Source organism: Gymnoscopelus braueri, assembly GCF_963280865.1.
Source record: "Gymnoscopelus braueri genome assembly, chromosome: 21".
NCBI lineage: Eukaryota > Metazoa > Chordata > Actinopteri > Myctophiformes > Myctophidae > Gymnoscopelus > Gymnoscopelus braueri.
Genome location: NC_137623.1, coordinates 27,074,485 through 27,098,102, shown reverse-complemented (window position 1 = coordinate 27,098,102; position 23,618 = coordinate 27,074,485). Strand labels below are relative to the sequence as shown.

Sequence of the window (23,618 nt, the reverse complement as noted above, 5' to 3'; positions counted from 1 at the left end):
AAAAAACTGTTTGGTTTGTGTTGAAAGCCCAACCCTGGCTGCTCTGAGGCTAAGCCAGAGAGTGAAATATCCTTGAATTGAATACACAGGACCCCAATAGAAACAAGCCATAGTGCTTTCTTGGGTCCTTTTAGCATCCTTTTGAACCCGTACTTCTGTGCTTTTTTGCAAACTGTTGTGTTGCATAAAGTAATCAATCAATCCTCAGTCAAGTGGAACATCTCTGCACATCTACCTACTTCATCGCACAAGAGTCTGGCACAAAAGTAGCAAAAATAGCAGATCTACAAGCTCACAACGCGTTGATGTGGAACACAGGTTCTTTTTTTCCCCATTTCCTGACAAGTAACGGTTTTGGACATGAGGTTTCCACCCAACAGTGACAATAACTTAGTTTGTCATGGCATTTTAGCCAATGGTTCTCAAAGTGGGGTCCGGGGACCCCCAGGGGTTCCAGAGGGTCAAAATGTGTTAATACAGCATCACAATCATTTTAACCACTTATCCATATTTTATATGTTAGCAGATGTATAAGGTCAAATCTTACACATCTGCTATTTTTTACATTTTAAATCTTGAAAGTATTAATACTTCTATTTAACACAAATCTTCTCTCCTGGAGGTCCCTTGCACAAAACATGTTCAGATGGGGGTCCGCGGCCACATAATAATTTGGGGGTCCTTGACATGGAAAGGTTTGAGAATCACTGATTAAGCAATAATACAGGAGAGGGACTGCTATGCCGTGAGATATTAGCACTGGTGTCCTGCCGTATAGACCAGCACACCAGTGCCATATTGTCTCTTCTTTGGGGGGGGCTTTTCTGACTTTATTTTGACTTGTCAACGATGTATACTAGGCGGCGATGCATGCAGACTTTTTGGTTATGCGCTCGGCATGCATAGTTTAAGTTTTGGACAGGAGCGCTGGTGATTTCATCCTGTTGGCGTGTGGTGTGTGACAACCCGGTCATTTACGACCCGACGTGGAATCGTTGGCACCCACAACCATGAGAAGTTCATGTTGACGCTGTTTGAGCTAAGCTATGTGTGCTAATAATAACACAACGTGGATTCGAGCATTCCACGTGTTAATCTGCGTGCAAGTGCTATGGAGATGATTGATATCCAAAGCGCCCCTCTGCTCATATAACACTGCATGTAAAAATAAATGATTGTCCTGTATGAAAGTTTGTAGCTCCTGCCTGTTCTGCCGTTCTCTCTGTGTGTGTGTGTGTGTGTGTGTGTGTGTGTGTGTGTGTGTGTGTGTGTGTGTGTGTGTGTGTGTGTGTGTGTGTGTGTGTGTGTGTGTGTGTGTGTGTGTGTGTGTGTGTGTGTGTGTGTGTGTGCGTGCGTGCGTGCGTGCGTGCGTGCGTGCGTGCGTGCGTGCGTGCGTGCTCACACGCGCGCGCGCGTGTGTGAGCCAAGTGTAGCCAGTGGCTAGAGATCCCATAGCCTGCGAGGTTTATCCATGACAACAGAGCGTAACAGATACCATAGCCCGAACTCTGAATGTCCGGTGCCTGTGTGCAAGTTCAGATCAATTGGAGAACCATGCGGAACTAACTGACTGACAGACAGAGGTTTCGTATAGTACAGTGGAGATTAACAGGTAAACATCGGAGAGAGTCGGGAGTGATATGCATCAAGGGTGCATCAGGGAATCGAACCCGGGACTCACTGTCAGGCTGCATCAGAGCCTATATGTGGTACGCTCCATCAGCGCCCCACTCCTTTACATTTCTAGTGCATCCATGTTCTCGTGTTTGAAAGTGAGATAAGCTGATGATTTGCCCATTTTGGGTGTTTTTTCATGTGCAGGCTGTTCATCAGTAGAGACCAATCACAGTTATTTCAGTATCGGCGTATGTTGTCCGATATGCACTGGCATTGAAGACATTTACATAATGCAGTAGAAGATAGTGGTAGTGGTCATTTAGAAATTATTTATTTATAGTTATTTATAATTAATCAATTCCGAGGGATGTTTCAGTGCACTGATGTAATTTTGGACAATACAGTTTATTGCCAAATTGTTAAATATCCTGCCTTCATTGCATGTCTTTGTCACAAGTGTTTGATAACCACATTGAAAAAAGAAGAAAAAAAAGTCTCACCATGGCCTGGAGCGACTAAAAACTGCAAGTAAATGGCCTATTTCTCACCTAAAATGTTATCAGCAACTGTTTTGTTGAATTGTAAAGGTGAAATAGAGAAAGACAAGCCGCCATTGTTCTTTTCTAAATCCACTTCCACAACAAGCTGGCTACAAGCGAAAGCTACTTGGTTACACCTATCAACAATGTCAGTGTGAGACTGTGAGTGTAGGGTAACGTTATTTTTAAGCGGCGCTAGACACTTCTGCTAGTGGCTTTGTGTGCGTGTACTGTCTGATTGTCTGTCTGTCTGTCTGTCTGTCTGTCTGTCTGTCTGTCTGTCTGTCTGTCTGTCTGTCTGTCTCCATGTGGACTAACACCTGCAACTCATTACAACAACATGCACAGGATGGCACAGCATGGCACTCCCACACACGCCACTTAAAAAGACACACACGCACACACTGACCGGCAAGTAAAAAAGATATGTAAAAAATCTTCTAAAAAAGTTGTCAACGCGTCAAGACAAAGTATAAAATGACGTAGTTAATCAATTTGTTGATATATAAAAACAAAACAAAACAAAAAATGTGATTCTCCATTATTCAATGAATCGAAAAAGTAATCGATAGGATGATCGCTAAGAAAGTAATTGATAGTTTCAGCACTAAAAGAGAGCCTGCTATGTAATGCTGGCACAAATACAGACACACACACACACACACACACCCACACACACACACACACCCACACACCCACACACGCCCCTCACATCACACAGTTGCATACTCTTGGCTATATCAATATTCCCATTATGTACAACATGGCTCTCATTGTCTCCCTTTGTGTGTGTGTGTGTGTGTGTGTGTGTGTGTGCGCACGTGCGTACATGTGTATGTGTGCTCGTGCGTGACGTGCATCCATATGTGTGTGTCGGTGCGTGTGTGAGCGTCTGTTTACACGTCTCTCCTCCAGTGCTGTTGGAGGGGCCTCACCCTCAGCTGGGGTCCTGACAGCTTGCGATGGATGGAGCACGCTGGGCCCCGCTGGTCGGACGGCCTGATTACACCATACATCACCAGGCCCCTGACGGCCCCCTGACCAACAGCCCTTTATCCAGCCTAAATGAACCAGCACACTGCTGGACAATACCACACAGCCACTGGACCTCAGCACTCACACACATATGGACATACACACACTAGAGTTCTCAACGGGCCTGAAAATTAAGGCCCGGCCCTAACCGGGCCCTAACTGGGACTGAAAACAAAAATGTATAAATATATATCTATCTATCACTCATTCTTCACAATTGGGACAAAGGTCCTACCAAAACATTTCAAATTATTATTTATTAACACACTAATTTAAAAATATATATTCTTAAAGGATTTAATTACATACGATTACAGGCTACTGTTTTTTTGTAAAGGTTTTTGTCCTTTCCTACAGTATGTATTCAATTCATAATCAAGACTTACAAGAAACATACAAGACAAATCAGCATCAATACCAGGATCAATAAAAGTTATATACATGCAGTATACATACATAGATACATACATACATGCATGCACAGTGCACACACGCACATATGTTTACTGTATACAGATATGTACACATAACACCACAATTATACATGCATAGCCTTAGACATGCATGCATCTGTACTTGAATGCCCACACACACACACACACACACACACACACACACACACACACACACACACACACACACACTGGTCTGTTGCATGTACCTTAAAGGGTTTGCATCTGCCTGACGATTCAAGAAGGATATTCATATTGTATTTGTGTCCTTCAGCATCTCTCCTACTACAGTATGTGAAATAGGCTTCCTTGCACCTTCACTTTGTTTCATGATACTGGACAATTAGACTATATTCACGCCCCTTAAAAGCCAGGCAACACTTTCCTATATTTGGTCAAGCAAAGTGGTCTCTCTCAACCTCTCTCTCCCTCTTTCTCTCTCTCTCTCACTCTCTCTTTCTCTGTGGTTTGAAGCCCAGTGAATTTATGAGAGATTAACTTGTCAGAGATGGCTTTTTCCATGGCTCACTTTACTGTGTTCATAATTCATACACATAACAGATAGCATTCCATGCTTTACCACGGTGGGCCCATCTCCTCATCAACAGGTGTGTGTGTGCGTGTGTGTGTGCGCGAGTGTGTGTGTGTGTGTGCGTGTGCGTGTGCGTGTGCGTGTGTGCACGCACGGTACATGCAAATGCATGGATGTGTATTTCTGGATGTCCTTGTCATCATATCCTTTATCTAACCAGGTAAAAAAGAGTGACCTGCCATCTATGTGTGATTTTTGTTTGAGCATGCACACACGTGTGTGTGTGTGTGTGTGTGTGTGTGTGTGTGTGTGTGTGTGTGTGTGTGTGTGTGTGTGTGTGTGTGTGTGTGTGTGTGTGTGTGTGTGTGTGTGTGTGTGTGTGTGTGTGTGTGTGTGTGTGTGTGTGTGTGTGTGTGTGTTTTGATGCGTCTGCGTCTTTATGGGCAGACGGTCCCATGTGTCTCGCAGGCCTCTGCAGCCCATATGATCATAAGTCACTCGGTAGAGACACACCACTCACTCTGGAAGCTTTCAGTCACAGCTCATATACGGCCGTCTACACACACACTGACAGGAACTACAAAAAGACACACTCACACACACACACACACACACACACACACACACACACACACACACACACACACACACACACACACACACATGAACCTCAATAACCTAAAGAGCTATACACCAGAAGTGTGAATTAGGGCTGCAACTGTCCATCATTGTCTTCGAGATTATTCTATCGATTACTTAAAAAAAAAAAACTACCAATCGATATTCGACACTGCGCGAGTAACTAAGCCTATGTGTCGTCCTCCACACACCCACACACACACACATACACGTTTGTATTGGTATACTTGTGAGGACATCAACAATTTAGGACGGTGATTTTATGAATGCCAATTTGTAAAGTTTTTTTGGCAATTTTTAGACCCTAACCCTGAAGCCGAAAACAACAGACCTACGCGCACATGCATTGTTCACAACAGTGTTGACATTAAAATGCATAACTGGAGCCAGCAAATGTACAATGTGCAGCGACAAGCCGACACACACACACACACACGTTTGTATTACTATACTCGTGAGGACGTCAACATTTTAGAACAGCATTGAAAATAGCCAAAAAAAGATCTTAAAAAATGCCGATCTACTAAAAGCTTGGCTATTGTTCGGTGCGCAACACTGCCGTGTAACTAAGTATAATACTGGCATAACTCCAATCATGACCCCTAAACCTAACCTCTAAATGCCTAGTCCTAATCCTAGCCCCTACCTGGGTCTTTTCCTAATTGTGAGCCTAATTCCCCAAATCTATTTTAACCATATAAAAAACATTTCTCTAGTGAGGACCAGGAAACTTGTGGGGACATCTGGCTCTCACAGGTATAGTAATACAAATATATAAAAAGTACACACCAAGGTTATTATAGTTAACTAAAACTAAAAAAAAAACTAAAACTAAAATTGAAAAAACATTTCTGTTAACTCAACTAAATAAAGACTTCAATAATAATAATAAAAAAAGATAACTAACTGAAACTGTGTGTTTACAAAACTAACTAAAACAAACTGAAATTATAGACAAAATGCCCTTAGTTTTCGTTTGTGGCTGGTTTGTGGTTCATCTGTAACTGAATACATTTTTACATTTTTTAATCTTTTGTTAAGTTTTTATTACACAATACTTACCTTTTCAATCTTGCACCTGACATAATAAGTTTACAAAAAAAAATAAAACAACACTAAAACTAATATAAACAAACTAAAACAATTTGCATTTTCAAAGATTATAAACTAACTAAAACTAAACTAAAATAAAACAAAATCCAAAACTATTATAACCTTGGTACACACACACACACACACACACACACACACACACACACACACACACACACACACACACACACACTGTGTGTAAAAGTCACATCATCAGCATGCATTTCTGTCATCCCTTCTCTACATCCACCTTTAATTTACGTTAAAAGTGCCACATTGTCATACACGGTTATGAATAATGCATTTATGTTTCATGGTGACTTTTCTCATTACAGTCTCTCTAAAGCAGATGGTACACAGTCAAAATCCTCTGTGTCAATGTAACCGCGAGAGTGTCGAAAATGGAGCCGTAAAGGGTCCCTTTGGGTCCATTTCTGACACTCTCTGTGCTAAATGTACACCGAGGATTTTACCAGTGTTGATTGTTTGCCACTTTGACGAATAGGCCTCATTATCCTGGACAGGAAACAAGGAGATGACCTCCTGTCAACCTGCGCTTTCAATGCATAGCTTTTTTATAGGAGGACCTTCAGAGGCATCTGCTTGGCATTATAACAGATCATGTGCTTCTCAAACTTTTTTAATTTCAAGGACCCCCCCCCCCAGTTTGATAAGATAAGATAAGACCTTTTATTGGTCCTGCCGGGGTCGCCTAAAGACGGTACACAGCAGTTAAAAACAGATTACAGGGCAAAAGACAAAAGTACTGTAGATAAAGCATTGATGGAAAGACATCAGTCGAAGCAACACCCTCAGTAAGGTGGCCAAAAAACAAAATTAAAACAATATAATATATACAGCATATAAATGCAACATACAATATACAACACTGCACCCTCAGCAGTGCTAGCATAGTGCAAGACAAAGTAACAGAGCAAGAGAACACACAGAATCATACATACTGAACCGCTTGTATCCAAGCAATTATTAGTCAGCTGAGGAGATGAGCGACCATCATGTGCCTCGTTATAAGTGGTGAATTGGTCGCTTCACGCGACACCTCGGCGTGTGGGCATTATTTTTTTCACACACGCACGGTACGGATGCGCACACACGTCCACGTGCGTGCACGCTACAACGCACCCCCCATCGATTCATGAGCACATAGAGTGTGATCACATAGAGTGTGCAAATGCATCCTCACCCTTCGCAACAGTTCAGATATCTGCCTACAGTACCAATGACATCATCAATTGGGGAAAAATGTGCACGCTGCCATTGTTCTTGCATTAAAACAAAGAAATTAAAACGTTTGAAATGACCAAATCTGCCTACAGTACCAATGGGGAAAACTGTGCACGCTGCCATTGTTCTTGCATTAAAACAAAGAAATTAAAACGTTTGAAATGACCAAATCTGCCTACCGATGATGTCACTGGTAGGCAGGTTTCTTTAAAGATTCTTTTTTTGTGGCTTTTTTTTCTTCATGCCTTTTATTGATAGGACAGTAGACTAACAGGAAATGGGGAGAGAGAGATGGGGAGTGACTCGCAGCAAAGGCCGTCGGGATTCGGGAGTCGAACCCGCGACGCGCTGTCAGGCTACAATGAGCCTAGGTGCCGGGACCACTACGCCAGCGGTCCGGGCCTGGTTAGGCAGGTTTCTGAACTGTCCACAGCCCTCCTCCGAGACACAGAGTGAGCAGACAGAAATGGTGACAAATTACTGAGGAACAATGATTTGAGGATAGGTTGAAAATCGGTGAAGTGGGTCCTTTAACTCTGGGTGGAACCAAAATGGACCCGTAAGGCACGAGTCCATTCGGTTCCATTTGTACGCTCTTGAGTGTATACAGACCCATAAGGGTTCCATTTGGTCCTCGGACCCGACGTTGAGAAACAGCGTTAAGATAGTTGAGTGGTGTGGAAGTGATGTAATATTATGTACTTGTTTGCTTTTTGCCCAGGGCTTTGTTGGTTTTCACCACTTAACCCATTCAATCCGGGAAGTGGGAACGCATCTGTGTCATTTTAGATCATAGCTATATTATATATATATATTTTTTTTGGGCTATTCAAAAATAGCAGATGTACAAGCTCATAGCGCGGCACCGAGTGCCACGCTACGAGCTTCTAGATCTGCTATTTTTGAAAAATCATGAAAATGTGTGCAAATCTTTGAATAGATATTTTTTTAAGCGGACATTTGTAACTCAAATCTTTGCTTCTGGGGGGGGGTCCCTGGAACAAAAATAAAATAAAAAGTGTAACGCGTACATATCATTTTGGGTGGTCCTTGACATGAAAAATTTGAGAACCACCGATATTATGCAGTAGCAACATATACGGTTTTCAGAAAACTGTCAGGATTTAGAAGACATTTGTAGACGCGTTCCTGGATTGGAACGGGTTAAAAGCACGGCAATTGTGCAGCCCTCGTCGCACTCGAGGCTTCTAATCTCTGCATCACTTGGCTGTCTTGTCTCTTTTGTTCTGCAAGTGCCATTTATTAAGGTGCCTGCAGCTGCAGCCGGGGCCCAGAAGTAGGCCAGGCGAAACACGACAACGAATATATACGACGCGCACGATATGACACTCTATGGTCGTAACGCGCGCACACACGCGCAGCGAGAGCCCAGTGAGAAGTAGGGCAGAAGAAAGGCATGCAGCAGTATATTACCCAAGCCCTTGGATGTGAGGAGCAGATTGTCCCCTAGGACCATCATGTCATAACAGTCCTGATTGCACAGCATTTAGGAATGCCTGCTGAGTTAACCTCTCGATGATGAGGGGTCACCCATGATGTCACCCCCGCAACTTGCCCCCCCCCCCACACACACACACACACACCCACACACACTTGCCATCTTGGAAGTGTGGGGAAATTGGTCATAAATGCTCTTTGATGGCAATTATACATGCAATATTTTTTACTCTCACTGGTCAGCCATTTGCAGAAACAACCTCATGCGAATCCCAGTCCAACAGGCTACCGAGGTTTAGCTTTGTCGGTTTTGTTGCTTCTATATGGACCGATTTGCTCAGGTGTTTTGTTTTTTCCTCCATGTCTCCCTCCAGGTGCAGTACACTGACGGGCAGAGCGGCAAGGACTTTGTGACCTACCTGACCCTCTCCCCTGTGCAGATGACTTTCCATGGCACCGGGAGTACCCTCCAAGCCAGCCACGACCAGGTAAGCGTGCCACACACACACACACGCGCACACACACACACACACACACACACACACACACACACACACACACACACACACACACACACACACACACACACACACACCCCTCTATCACCACCGTTAGATTGATCAGTTCAGATTTCTGAAAGAAACCACATCTGTGTTTAGGTTCAGCTTCCTCTGACAACTGGTGGTTCAGCCACCTGCAGTGTATATATGGACCATATTATGTCCGGGGAGTGGGGGGGTGCGGCGGTGGGGTGGGGGGGGCTTGTTGGCTGGGGTCTCGGCCTCTCATTAACGCAGTGGACTTGGCTCCGTGGCTTTATCATTAATCACCGTGGAAAGACCTCTCAGGACTTCAAAAAGCGAGCATGTCTGGGGCTCCTGATAACAATCAGCCTCATGCACTTCTCCCTGACAGGAGTCCATTACATCTCCATCTCCCCCCTCTCTCTCTCTCTCTCTCTCTCTCTCTCTCTCTCTCTCTCTCTGTCCTCCATTGCGTCTCACTCCTTCACAGTAATTACTAGGCTACTATCCCCAAATCTGATGGGGATCTTTATTTTTTAACGTGGCGTTCCTCTCTTTCTCTCTCTCTCTCTCTCTCTCTCTCTCTCTCTCTCTCTCTCTCTCTCTCTCTCTCTCTCTCTCTCTCTCTCTCTCACCACACACACACTCCCTCGCTCTCTCGCTCGCTCCAATGTATTCAGAAGGTGGCTCTTTGTCTTGCGTCGCCCAAGCAGAAAAGCGCTTGCTTACGTTATATCGTCTAAACATAGGACGCCCCTTTGTCCAGTGACCTTCACAGCGTAAAAAAAAAATTAAAAATGCCTGGCCCCGGTCCGCCCCCCCCCCCCCCCCCCCCCTCACCACCCCCTCGGGACGGGGACAGGGACGTCTGACGGGGGGCTAGTGCCGCCGCCGTTAACTAGGAGCCAAGCCGGTATAGGCCAAGACCTGTTGTTGCCAAGAGCACTGGGGCATGAGCGACTGTTAGGGCAGTGCTTCTCAAAGTGCGGTCCGGGGACCTCCAGGGGTCCTCGAGGGGGTCCCAGGGTATCCCCAGCTAAATTAGGTTAATATAGTATCAAAATCTGTCTTAACAACTTTTAACCCTATAAAGCGGCTATTTTCAAAACAATCTTGATTTTTTGGAAGAATGTGTAATAGTTTCTAATATATGGGGGGTCCCTGGCACAAAATATTTTCAGATGGGGGTCCACGGCCAAATACATTTGGGGGTCCTTGACGTGAAAACGTTTGAGAACCAGCACAGTGAGTAGCAGGCCCACCAAAGGAGCGTTCCCGCCCCGGGCCACCAGCACTCACACCCAACACAGTGGGCGTCACAGCTCAGGGCGGCTGGGTTTTCTTTGACAATGTGTGCTGTGCGCGCAGACAGGCGGTAATAAGTGTTAAAGTGACAACATGGGCAGGGCGTCCTTCGAGGGAGGGGGGTGACGATTTGTTGACACTCTAAATTGTTTGATTGATTTAACATTTTATTGACATTTTTAGTAGGTACAACAGTATAATGGGTTTACGCAATATAATCCTTACTGTTCATTTCGACCTGGTGTCCCTACTTTGGGCATGTCATTATAGGCAAACATTTATAATAATGTAGGTCACAAATACCCCCCCCCCCCCCCCAATGAATCAGAATACACACTAGCTTCTCTGACTCTTCTCTCTCACCAAGGAAAACCATAGTTATATAAAAAGCGCCCAAAGCTCAAAACCATAGTTATATAAAAAGCGCCCAAAGCTCAAAACCATAGTTATATAAAAAGCGCCCAAAGCTCAAAACCATAGTTATATAAAAAGCGCCCAAAGCTCAAAACCATAGTTATATAAAAAGCGCCCAAAGCTCTTAAGTTCCGAAGCTCTTAAGTTTCGGAGTATCGAATTATCTGTGACCGGAGCCTTTCCGCCCGTCCAGAGGATGGGAAGCGATTGCGGTGCATGGGAAAAGTATCTCATTGGCTGTCCTTTGGACAGCCAATGAGATGCTCAAAAGGTCGCGGGAAAGTGCCTACTGACGTAACGCTTGCAACGTCTCTTTCTAGGCTCCCTGGCTGTGCCGGTTCGCAAAAAACATAAAAGTTGAAATATGGAGATACTGTACAAGGTTTCTGCCCGACAGCAACGATATGTTTCATACATATTATAATGGAAGTCAGTTGGGCTCTAATTAGGCATGAAACCTTGCCCAAATGTTTTGTCATGGATATGTCATATATTACTGATGTCACAGGCCGGCCACATGAAGTTTGAGATCCATATTGGAGCGACGGCGTTCCGTCAGACGTTGGAATACCCCTCAGCCTTCAAATCAGTGCAGAATATCTCTTGAGTTGCAAATTAATTTCAATAGTTCCAGTGGACTTCCACATGCGTTTGCCTTCAGCAGGCAACACGCCCCCACATATACAGTATATATGTATATATTCACACACACCTTATCTGTGTAATTAGACGTTGTAAATGTGGTGTGTGGGGAACGGGAGATCACTGACTGTATGGAACGATAACTCTTTCCTGGATCTTGTCTCTCTCTCTCTCTCGCGCTCTCTCACACACACACACACACACACACACACACACACACACACACACACACACACACACACACACACACACACACACACACACACACACACACCATTGTGTATGTCCAGCAACCAGTCATGCTCACTATTACTGTAGTCATTTGTGTGGGGATTTCCTGCTGCATTGTGTATAGTCAAATGGAGGTTTCATATCAGATCAGTCAGTTGGAGAGGCAGGTGGAGATCCTCCTCTCCACAGACCATGTGGTATGAAGTTGTGGCTAGAAAGCGACCGTATGGGAGGAGTGCATAGATTTTATGGACTACTTGTTGAAGCCGAGAATCACCGAAAAGATAATTCAAATGTATGCTATGTGTTTGTGTGTTGAAAGTTCACACATCAGTGACATTAAATGTGAGCAGAAATTGCAGACACTCTGCCTCAGCTGGAGACTTCCCTATCAGCATCCACGGTAGTATCTTCTGTTGTTGGACAATGATTCACTCTTGCCTTTCAAATAAGCAATTCAATGATTAGGAACTGTTTAAACACTTATGGCCTATTTTGGCGGCCATAGGTGAATGGATACAGAGCCCGCCTGGGGAAGCCAAAGGTCCCAGGTTCATTTCCAGACCTCAGCAATGTGTCAAAGTGTCCCTGAGCAAGACACTTTACCGCTACAACCAACAGTTGCTCACTGCTACTAGGATGGGTAAAATGTAGAGGACAAATTTCACATACAAAAGTACTGCACCCCAAGGAGTGGCACCAAATTATCAAAATATTATTATTATTATTATTATTATTATTATAATATTACTTTTCTAAATGAGCAGATCTACAAGCTCACAATGCGTCCCGAACTTGTAGATCTGTTATTTTTGTAAAGGATTAGACAAATGGGGCACAACATATTTTCAATTTTCAAATACATACAATTTGGGAGTACTTGACATATTTGAGAACCAGTATAGAGTGATTATACTGTACAATGCAGTTCCACTAGTGATTTAACTAGCATCACCGACATGTTTGAAGAAATATGCAGTTAATGTATTGATCTTATCTGCATAATATTGTCCTGGGCAGTTCAAACATATGCCAATATAAAAATCTAAACATGACTTCAAGCTAATTTTAATTGCAAATTGAAATTAAGCATGGAGCTAACAAAGAAGCTGGCTGGTGCTGGTGGTGACAGTGAAAAGCTAATGCTAGTGCTTTAGTTGTCAGACTTTAAACACTGGGTGCCTGCATGGAGCAGAGTGGCTGTCAGCACAGCCTTAATAGTGCTCTGCTCTTTATCAACTCACACGTGCACACGCACACGCACACGCGTACACACACACACACACACACACACACACACACACACACACACACACACACACACACACACACACACACACACACACACACACACACACACACACACACAGTGTTCTTCTTACCTGCCCTGATCATTGGCCTTCTGCAGAAATTCCTGGAGGGAATACCCTTGTGTGTGTGTGTGTGCGTGTGCGTGTGTGTATGTATGTGTGTGTGTGTGTGTGTGTGTGAGAGAGATGTACAGCTGGGTGCTCTCTGTGACCTTATGTGCCATCCACTCTGTGCCATCTGCCCAGCACATGTGAGACTGTCAACCCAGTGGCCTCGCCACACTTCCAGACAGAGATGTTTTTGGCAAAGAGATTTGGTGTAAAATAGAAAAAGCGATCCCAATACAATACCCAAGCCTAGAGGCTTTAAGTGGTTAACATATCCTTACTTTTCAGCCCTAGACTATGATATTGTTTTGTCACCTGGTTCATGGTTTATTTTTATTTATTACATTTGTTGTGTGTTTGAACTTGTCACTTCTTTGCCTGTGAGTGAGAGAGATGCCGTGATCTTCGCAAGCTTTCTGTTTCCTGGTTATGAAAATCCCTAGAAATATTTTTTTCTTTTCTTTCCCCCTTACTTTTGTTTTTAAACAAAAATTGTTAAGTAATCAAACAATTCTTCGAAACAGATTTGTGGCTGGATGGAAGCGATTGTTCAAAGCACTGCAGTCTGCCTTGTAGGCACCTCTCTCACTGACTGCTTCACAAGATGTCCAAAACCATCCCTTTTTTATTATTATTATTTTAAAGACATTTTTAGATAGTGAAAATAGCCGATCTACAAGCTCTGGTATTGTCACTACTTTCGCGTGACCCTCTTGTGTGATGAAATGGAGCATTAATCCATTCAATCCGGGAACGCATCTGTGTCATTTTCAGATTTATTGCGCTATGAGCTTCAAGAGCTTGTAGTAGATCTGCTATTTTTGGGGGGGAAAATTACTAAAAAGGCGTCCGCCTACTTCGCGGAGATACGGGAAGTAAACCGGAGATGTATGTCTTGCTATTTTCGTCTTGGCTCCAAGCTAATAGAAATGGCAGGCTTTCTCTTCCTGGAAAGTTAGCATGCTACCATAGAAGCCATTGTTCTCGCATTAGATGAATTACATTTAGTTGGAAATGATCAAACCTGCCTAACGATGTCGTCACTGGTAGGCGGGTTTCTGAACTGTCCACTGCTCCTCCTCTGAGACACAGAACAAGTAGACAAAAGTTATACCATATTATGATGAGCCTAGTGAGGACCAATTATGTGAAGAAAGGTTGAAAATGGGTGAAGTTGTCCTTTAAGTAAAAGAAGAATTAAGTAAAAGTAATTCATATAAAGTAAAATAATTATTATCCAGCAGAAATAATCTAAACCTGCAAAGTAACTTGTAACTAAAGTTTTCGAATAAACTTAGTGGAGTAAAAAGTACAATATATGCCTCAGAGTGGAGTTGAAGGATAAAGTATTGGAAAAATGGAAATAAAGTACTTCAAAACTGTACTTAACTCCTTGACCCCCAGCATGCCTATTCTGGGGGGAACATTCGCCCAAATTAGCAGATCTACAAGCTCACAACATGTCGCTATTCTGCTATTTTTAGCGAAGAGATTTGGTGTAGATGGAAAAAAGTGGTTGTATCTCAAGTCCAGTTCTCTAAGACTAGCGGGGTTACATTTACTCAAGTACAGTACTTGAGTAAATGTATTTAGTTACTTTCCTACCACTGGTCTACATCTGTGAGTCACTGTTGAGTTGACCGCCGGATGTCAACTTCCGGCCTTGTTGTCTGGGTTTTGTGACCACACCGCTTTTATTGATGTTTCTCTGTCAGAACGAAGGCCACAATAAAGGCCACAACACAGAGAGGGATATATTTAGCCCTTTTTTTCTTCTTTTTTTTCATGTGAAATCCCTTGTGGTAGTTTTTTTTTTTTTAGATTGGTGTGATTTCTGTGTTTGTTCTGCCGAGCTGAAGTAAGTAGCTTGGCAGCTCTTTAGTGGCGGCAATGGTGGCGCTCCGGGGGGTTCGGGGCCCCGTGAGGTGTCGCTGGCACCAACATGGATGGCCCACAATCGAAGATGACAGGGCGACTGTTGTCTGCCACAGGACTCTGTGTGTGTGTGTGTGTGTGTGTGTGTGTGTGAGTGTGTGTGTGTGTGTGTGTGTGTGTGTGTGGTTACTTTGCGTGCAGAGCTGTCCTCAGCTGAGCCACAGCAGTCCTCAGAGGCCATGTCTTGCAGAGGGTCTCCTGCAGCAAGTAAACTGATCAGACATGACATCTTGGAAACATTGTATCAGGATTAAAATGTGTTCTTAGATCTGTTCACATTCACAATATCGTGGTAATGAGGGATGTTTATTTTTTTTATGGCTTTGCAGCATTGTTGGATGGTTTTGATTGATTGAATACTTTATTAACAGTTTGCTATTTAAAAAAAGCACAGAAAGTACAGTTTAATACAAATACAATGCTAAAAGGATTGAACCCAAGAAAGCACAATGGTTTGTTTCCATTGGGGTCCTGTGTATTCAATTCATAGAAACATTTAGTGACAGACTAATATACAATACTGTGCAAAAACATCATATTGTGTGTACAGTGAAGAAAGACGACAACAAAAAACGACATTGTTGTAAAAACAAAAGTTGCGGAAATAAAGCATTTGGTCGGTGCCTCTGCATGAATTAATTTGGCGTCAGACCTTGCTCCGGGGTGCGTGCTTGTTTGCTGCCAGCAGAGTTCAGATGAGGGAAAACGAAGGACCAGGGTTTATTTGGGGTGGTGATGGTAGCGGAGGAGGGGTGCATGGCAGCCCAGGGACCCATTTACACATTTTGCACATTCCTCCTCATTTCCATGATCCTTTCCACTTTGTCAACATTTTGTCACGTTTACAGGTGTAAAAGAGTGGGAGAAATTATTTCACTTAGAAGATACCCACAAATTTCACTTAAATACATAACAATAAGACTAGAGAAAAGAAAAATATCAAATACCAAAACAAGTTAGCAGCATAATCGATGTATATGGAATGTGTGGGAATGCAGTATATTCACAGTCATATACATAAATTGATAGTGGCAGTGTAACCGAATCGCCATGACTGACCGCCTCACATGGCCTGGCTGTGAGTCCTTAACCCATTTAGACCTGAGGCCGATTTAAAAAACGCCTTCTAAATCCTAACCTAACCGGGAAAGCATCTGTGTCATTTTAGATGTCTTTGGCTATTCAAAAATAGCAGATCTACAAGCTCATAGCGCGGCACCGAGTGTGTGCCTGTAGATCTGCATTTTTTTTTGAAGAATCGTGAAAATGTGTGCAAATCTTTGAATATATATTTTTTTGCAAGCGAACATTTTGAACTCAAATCTTTGCTTCTGGGGATTCTACAAATGTCTTCTAAATCTTCTGTTTATTTTTCATGTCAAGGACCCCCAAAATTATATGTATTTGTCCGCGGACCCCCCCCCCCCCCCCCCCAACCCATCATAACATATTTTGTTCCAGGGACCCCCAGAAAACACATTTTCATGATTTTTCAAGAATAGCAGATCTACAAGCTCGGTGCCGCGCTATGAGCTTGTATATCTGCTATTTTTGAATGACCAAAGAAATCTTAAAATGCCACAGATGCATTCCCGTTCTTAATGGATACAAAAATAAATGTACATTGCAACATCTAAAATGACACAGATGCTCTCCCAGTTTTAAAGGTTATAACAACGTATAGGCTATCCTGTTCAAATGGCCACCTCTACATAGCCACAAGAGTGTCATATGACACACATTTTGTCACCAGCTCATGTCAGTGGGGACATCCGTGTAACATCCCAGATTTTGGTCCGTGCATACTTAAAATGTGGATAAATTACGCCGACTGCATTTGTCTTCCGAGAAGAACAGAAATAATTGACGCAAGACTAGGACCGTAGACGTGTTCTCATGATGGCCTCTTGCCTTTTGGCCGCAGACCCCCCATCTGAAAAGGTTTTGTGCCAGGGACCCCCAGAATAGAAGATTTATGTTAAAAACTTTTCAAATATTTTCAATGTTGTTGTAAAAAATTGCAGCTGTACAAGCTCGCTGATTGTGATGCTATATTACCTACTTTTGCTGGGGACTTTTGCTGGGGACCCGTGGAACCCCACCAAGGACCCCTGGGGGTCCCCGGACCCCACTTTGAGAGCCACTGCATTAGATCATTATTATTATAATGCCTTGTATAGTGCAGCCCCGCTGTTGCTCTTGCTCCTGAACGCCTGCGTGTCTGCAGCCACTAAACTGTAATGTAATTACCAGCGGACACACTGGCGGATATGCGGACGCGACAAGAATAATCAGGCCTTAGGCTGTTTTGTTTGGCATTTGATGCGTCGACATTTCAGAGTGACTGCCTCGACAGGAGAAATGCATTGAAGATGGGTGGAGGTAAACGAGAGAGAAAGAGAGAGAGAGAGAGAGAGAGAGAGAATTCCTGCACTATCTGCACCACTCTCAGTACATAAACATATACCGTTTTATTGAGAGATTGCTGCTATACTTTTATTTTATTTTTTTTATCCTTGTTTACACACACACACACACACACACACACACACACACACACACACACACACACACACACACACACACACACACACACACACATACATATATTATTATTATTGTTTTTTTTTTTTTCCTAATGTTTTTTTTTTTGCAAAAGCAAAAAAATATTGTATTTTTATTTTTGAAGTTAATTTATTTTATTAGTATTTGAGTTTTGTACCTACTTGACTGCAACCTTTGAAATGTTACACAGCTCTGTTTACACAATATACATGTCCTTATTCTAGTAGGGCTATAATATCCCTAACTGTACACACATGTGCATTCATTTCACTGTTTGTTTTATTTGACACTTGCTTTGGCAACGTTTCCTCATGCCAATAAAGCTCCATTGAATTGGCAAAATTGAAAATTGAGAGGGAGGGAGGGAGAGAAAGAGAGGGAAGATTGGGAGGGAGACACCTGTTGAGAGTGTGTGGTGCGTGAAGGGGAGGGGAGGGGAGGGGGGGTGTTAGCAGAGGTAGGATAGACAGGACTGATTCATCATGGTCTGGTGACTTCTGGGATGATCTTCAGAGATGCCCCATGGAGCAGGAGGAGAAGGGTGGGCTAAAAGGGTGGGCTTTTGAAGTCCTCATCGCGGCTGGAGGACAGACGCCCCCCCCCCCCCCTCCCCCTAGACAGGGCTACTCTCAGGGGGGTCCCATTGCAGCGTTACCCCACCGGGCAGGCAGCTGTCGGACAGCGTCTTCTCTTCGATCCTGTCTTGTCTGTCTGCCTGTCTTTACGTGTCAGAGTGTTGTGTAACCAAACGCAGCACCTGGACACGTACTAAATCACTGTATGTATGTAGAGAAAACATGGGAATCTGTCCCTAATCTGTGTTGTCATGCCCCACACACAGACTGGTGCTGCTCAGAGAAACAGCCAGGTGTATTAAAACAAGCCCAAAAGAAGTGACTTTTTGCCTCGTATGCCTCCTATATAGTATGTCTTATTTGCAAAAGAATCTTGACAAAAAATTATCAGAAATGCATATAATTTAGGCGATCCTTGATATGAAAATGTTTGAGAACCTGTTTGAGAACTACCAATACTTACAAGCAACTTTGCAGAAAACCAAGCCCAAAGTGGCTTAAAATAAGCAGACATGGCAACAGTGGTGCTTTGGCCTTGTGATGCTGTGTGCGTGTGTGGGTGTCTTTATGCCAGTGTTGACCTACAGCTTGATTTTCACGCCTAACGAGCTTGATATACTTTTGTTGCTTGGTTGCATGAACTGAAAATAGAAGATCTACGACCTTGTAGATTGGCTATTTTCGGTGCGTGACACTGGCGCTCAACTATGTATAAATCACCCTTAAGAATAATCTTTTGAAGCGACAAATGGGAGTGCATGTTAGTTTGCCATTAACCAGATTAGGGGGCCTTCTCTTGCATGTCCTCTAAAAATACATGGAATGAAAAAGCCTTGTCTCAGCACTTGTCTCGCACCGGGGTGTTTTGATTCAGCTTACCTAAGTGGTGTCTTTGTTTTTTTAAGGCACTTGGATGAACATTTGCAGCAGAATGGCATTGGGGTATTGGGGTAATGTGGCTGACATTTTTTCAAATGGCTTTCACTGTAGCTTTCTGCCATTATTAGACAGACAGGGAAAACTATGAACGAGATCTACTCAGTAGGGGTGCAACAGTTAATGGTACAAATCGATCTAATCAATTATGAATGTATTTTTGTTGATTTGATAAAATAATCGATTAATAATCTATCACTAGTTTGGGCATGTCAGTCTAGGCGAAAAGCTATAAACAATATCATAAACATTGTGAAAATAGCCGATCTATACAGGCTCACATCTCAACGCATTGTGAGCTTGTAGATCTGCTATTTTTTTAGCAGTATAAAATACTGCTTAAGTGGTTAATCGATTATTTGATACATATACTTATTTAAACAGAAAATATGCACTTCTTGATTCTTAAGTAATTGATAGAATAATCGCCATGAAAATAATACTTTTACAGTGTCAAAAACAACATAACACAAAAAAACTGGGGATTGATTGATTGATTGAATACTTTATTAGTCATGAATGCAAACGGCACGTGGTGCATGCTGTATATACTTTCCATTGTGGAAAGTATATACAATTGGAGGGCGGTAGAGCATTGTGTAAACAGAGCCATGTCACATTGCGACTTGTAAAAACTGGCTGTTAGCAATAGTTATATACTGGACATGTAGGTGAAGGTAGCTTGGTAATAGTATACAGCATCATGAAGATATATACATATATTGTGGAAGACGTTTTTTTCCATAATATAATTACTAAAGTGAAACTCCTATGCTGTATATTCTAGATCCATTGCACATAAGGTGAAATATTTCTAACCTTTTTTTGTTTTAATATTGCCGAATACAATATATAGGCGTACAACAGTATATGACGTTTTCCACAATATTCGTTATTTTTTCTTAGATGATCCTGTAAAGCTTTTTGAAACAAATTGCAATCTTTCAGGGTTTTGCAGTCACTTTTTGGGACAAAATACCCCCCCTCCCCCCCTCACCACATCCTCACCCACTCCCACTGCTTACTGACACCCTGGCTCCTCTCTCTCGCCCTGGAGAGGAGCGGAGTGTCCGCGGGGGTGATCCGTCATTCTGGCCTGTCCTCCTCAGGAAACACCTTTCAGAGGAGCAGATTAGGAGGTGACGCGAGAGTGGAGGAGCACTGAAAGAATGATGGAGGAGGGAGAGAGAGGGAGAGGGAGAGGAAAGGCAAACGACGGGGAGAGAGAGAGAGAGAGAGAGAGCGGGACGAGGTGCTGTGAAGAAAATAATTGAGTGTGTATGTGAGGGAGATTGACAATAGACAAGATGAATGGATCTGTAGGCATGGTCCCAGTAGCTGCCCTATCCCGTATTGCAGTGGTCCTCCACCTTTTGAATTGCAAAGACCCCCCCCCCCCAGTTTGACCCCCATAAGTCTGAGAGTTGGAGACCTACTATAAGGGTCCATTTGGTTACTAAACTATCAATAATTTAGCTTGGGACCCCCCTGGAACCCCCCCAGGGACCCCTGGAGGTCCCCGGACCCCACTTTGAGAACTACTGCTGTAGGTGTTTTCTCAGGCCAAAGGAAGCAAGGCACAGTGGAGACAGAATAAACATGAACTTGCCCATTACACACACACACACACACGCACACAGACACACACACACACACACACACACACACACACACACACACACCGAGTATAAATCAGGCAAAAGGAGGACAGCATCAAGGAAGTGTGTGTGTGTGTGTGTGTGTGTGTGTGTGTGTGTGTGTGTGTGTGTGTGTGTGTGTGTGTGTGTGTGTGTGTGTGTGTGTGTGTGTGTGTGTGTGTGTGTGTGTGTGTGTGTGTGTGTGTGTGTGTGTGTGTGTGTGTGTGTGTGTGTGCGTGCGTGCGTGCGTGCGTGCGTGCGTGCGTGCGTGCGTGCGTGCGTGCGTGCGTGCGTGCGTGCGTGCGTGCGTGCGTGCGTGCGTGCGTGCGTGCGCGCGTGTTTGTGTGTGTGACACAAATGCACAATGGGCTTTTAATTAGCTTTTATAATGCAAAAAAAAAAACAAAGCAGCAGGATACAACCGTACCATCACTTATCTCCTCTGCCAACATCTTTACTGAGGGAATTTAATCTCGGGAGGTGATGGGTTTCTCACTACCAGCCAGAGAAAATTGTGAAAACTCAGTCAAGTCCCTTGGTGTGACCACCACCACCAACATCGGAGCTGAGCTTGTTGTGTAATGCCCCGTGATATGTGCGAGTCTTGCCTCAATGCAGCGTGACAGAGTGCTTGGATCCGTGTCATGTTTCACGAGCAGTGTGAATTACCATTAATACAGACCTCCCATCCTTCTGGAATCAGGCAGGCGGCTCACCGTTCCAAGGTGATGTCACAATTGGCCCGAATTACGCGTGTGACTCATGTCACATTCCCCCCCCCGCCACCCTCCCCCCGGTCAAAAAGTCACATTTCAACAATTCGATCCGGGAATTAGGATTTAGTGCAGTTTGTCCCGACCTCAAATAAACAAGGAAGCATACGTCACTGTATGTTTACTCTGCGGCTACTGCTGTGTTTCACTGCACTGTCGTGCAGGCCGGGTTGCCAGTAATGCTCAAAGTCAGTGAATCCTCTAAATCGCAGAGTTTTTGGAACTCCCTCAAGGAACCCATAGGGTTCCCTGAACCCCACTTTGAAAACCACTTAAGCTATCTAAATACTATTTATATTAGCTGTCTGCAGTCCCACCAGTTGTGTAAATGGAATGCTTGGAAATAAATAAGGCACGTCTAATGCGGAATAGAAGCCAACGGCTAGGCTAACGGATAGGCTAACTGCAGTGACACATCTCAACAAGCCAATATGGTTTGAATTTCATCTTGAGGAGCCGTCTTATCTATCTAAACCACATTGAGAGTTTTACTACAAACATAATCTTTCGGTCGAAGATGAGTTCAAAAGCATGCTACTGCTAATAGCATGTTAGCCATTTGCTGGAATGGAACTGTGCACTTGATGTGACAACCAGTCACCACACAGTGTCGCCAAACTAACAAACTGAAGATCTTCAGGATTAAAATTTTAAACTAGTTCTTAAGTTTAGCATTTTGTTCTTTTGCTTTGTATTTTATCCATAACATTTTAGCTCCGCTAGTGGCGGGGCTCTAAGAAGGAGAATGCCGATCGGTGCTTTTTAACCCATTAGAACCGGGAAAGCTTCTGTGTCATTTTAGATTTTTTTTGCGTTGGCTATTCAAAAATAGCAGATGTACAAGCTCACAGCGCGCCACTTAATGCCGCGCTGTGAGCTTGTACATCTGCTATTTTTTTACATTTTTGAGAAATCTTGCAAGAGTGTGAGAACTACTGATTTAGCAGGCATTTGTCCGTCCAAAGAACACTTTACTTCCAAACAAGATATGTTGTAAAGTACGGGCTGGATTGCCATGGAATTTGCACAATGAATTTATGCTCCCCAGATGATAACCCCTACTGATTTTGGTAATCCTGTGACCTTGCCTCTAGTGCAGGGGTGGGCAACTTTGTAGATGGTGAGGGCCACTAAATTTCCACACTCACTCTGGGGGGCCGCATTGTTTATCGGCACTATCGCCAGTAGTACCCCATTACTCAAAAAGCCCATAATAGTCACATATGTGATAAATAAGGGATATTAACAATTATTATTCGTTGTAATTTTGTTTTTATTTAGCATTTAGTAATGCTTCTATCAACTTACTACAGCTGTACTGCTAAACAAAACTTCACATTCCTGAGTATGCCTTTCAGAGTATTTCTGTAACCTTGGCTTAAAAATATACAAAAATGAACACTAGAATTATAATTAATAAGGCTTCTATTAAAATAAACGAGAGCGCGCTCTACTGGTGGACTTTTGTAATTAAAATGGTTCATGGAAAGTTGCATGTTTGGAACAGCTGAAGGCAATAGTTCACCATTTCGGATATGTTTAGATTACTTTGTGTTTCTTTGTGATTTCAAAATTATATTTTTTTTGGCCTGGGGCCGCAATGAGTGACAGTGCGGGCCGCATGCCCATCCCTGCTCTAGTGCCACCCTACACGGACAAATTGTCATCTTTCGCACACAGGATAAGCGGATTGCTGGGTGAGCCATACTGATTTTAGTGACCCCATGGTCTCTTGCCTCTAGCTAGTGCTACCCTTCTGCCAAAATCTCTATTTGGGTGTAATGAGCAGTACAATCTCTAGGGTCTGCTTTGTGGACTTTTAGTTTTAAGTGAAAATCTTTCAGATAAATGCTGCATTTCCTTAACAAGTGGCAACTGTTGTTTGCGTGGATGCTGATGCAGCATTACTTGTAAGGGGGGAGACTAGGGATTATGATTAAGGACAAAAGATGTGTGTATAAACAGTGTTTCATGTTGTTTTCTCTCAACACAACTGCCCAACCCCACTGTAATTGTTTTAATGCAAGCAAAGGTGTTACATTCATTAACACCCT

At 43.3% G+C, this 23,618-nt stretch overlaps 1 protein-coding gene across 2 annotated transcripts in view; it reads left to right on the top strand.

Annotated features, from left to right (window-relative positions):
- The window catches only part of stau2 (staufen double-stranded RNA binding protein 2), a 126,037-nt gene that overhangs the window by 75,286 nt on the left and 27,133 nt on the right, over positions 1-23,618 (top strand). For both annotated transcript variants that reach the window (XM_080417832.1, XM_080417831.1), the window contains exon 13: positions 8,984-9,097. In XM_080417832.1, coding sequence (XP_080273958.1) covers positions 8,984-9,097 — 114 coding nt within the window. The remainder of the gene's footprint in view (positions 1-8,983; positions 9,098-23,618) is intronic.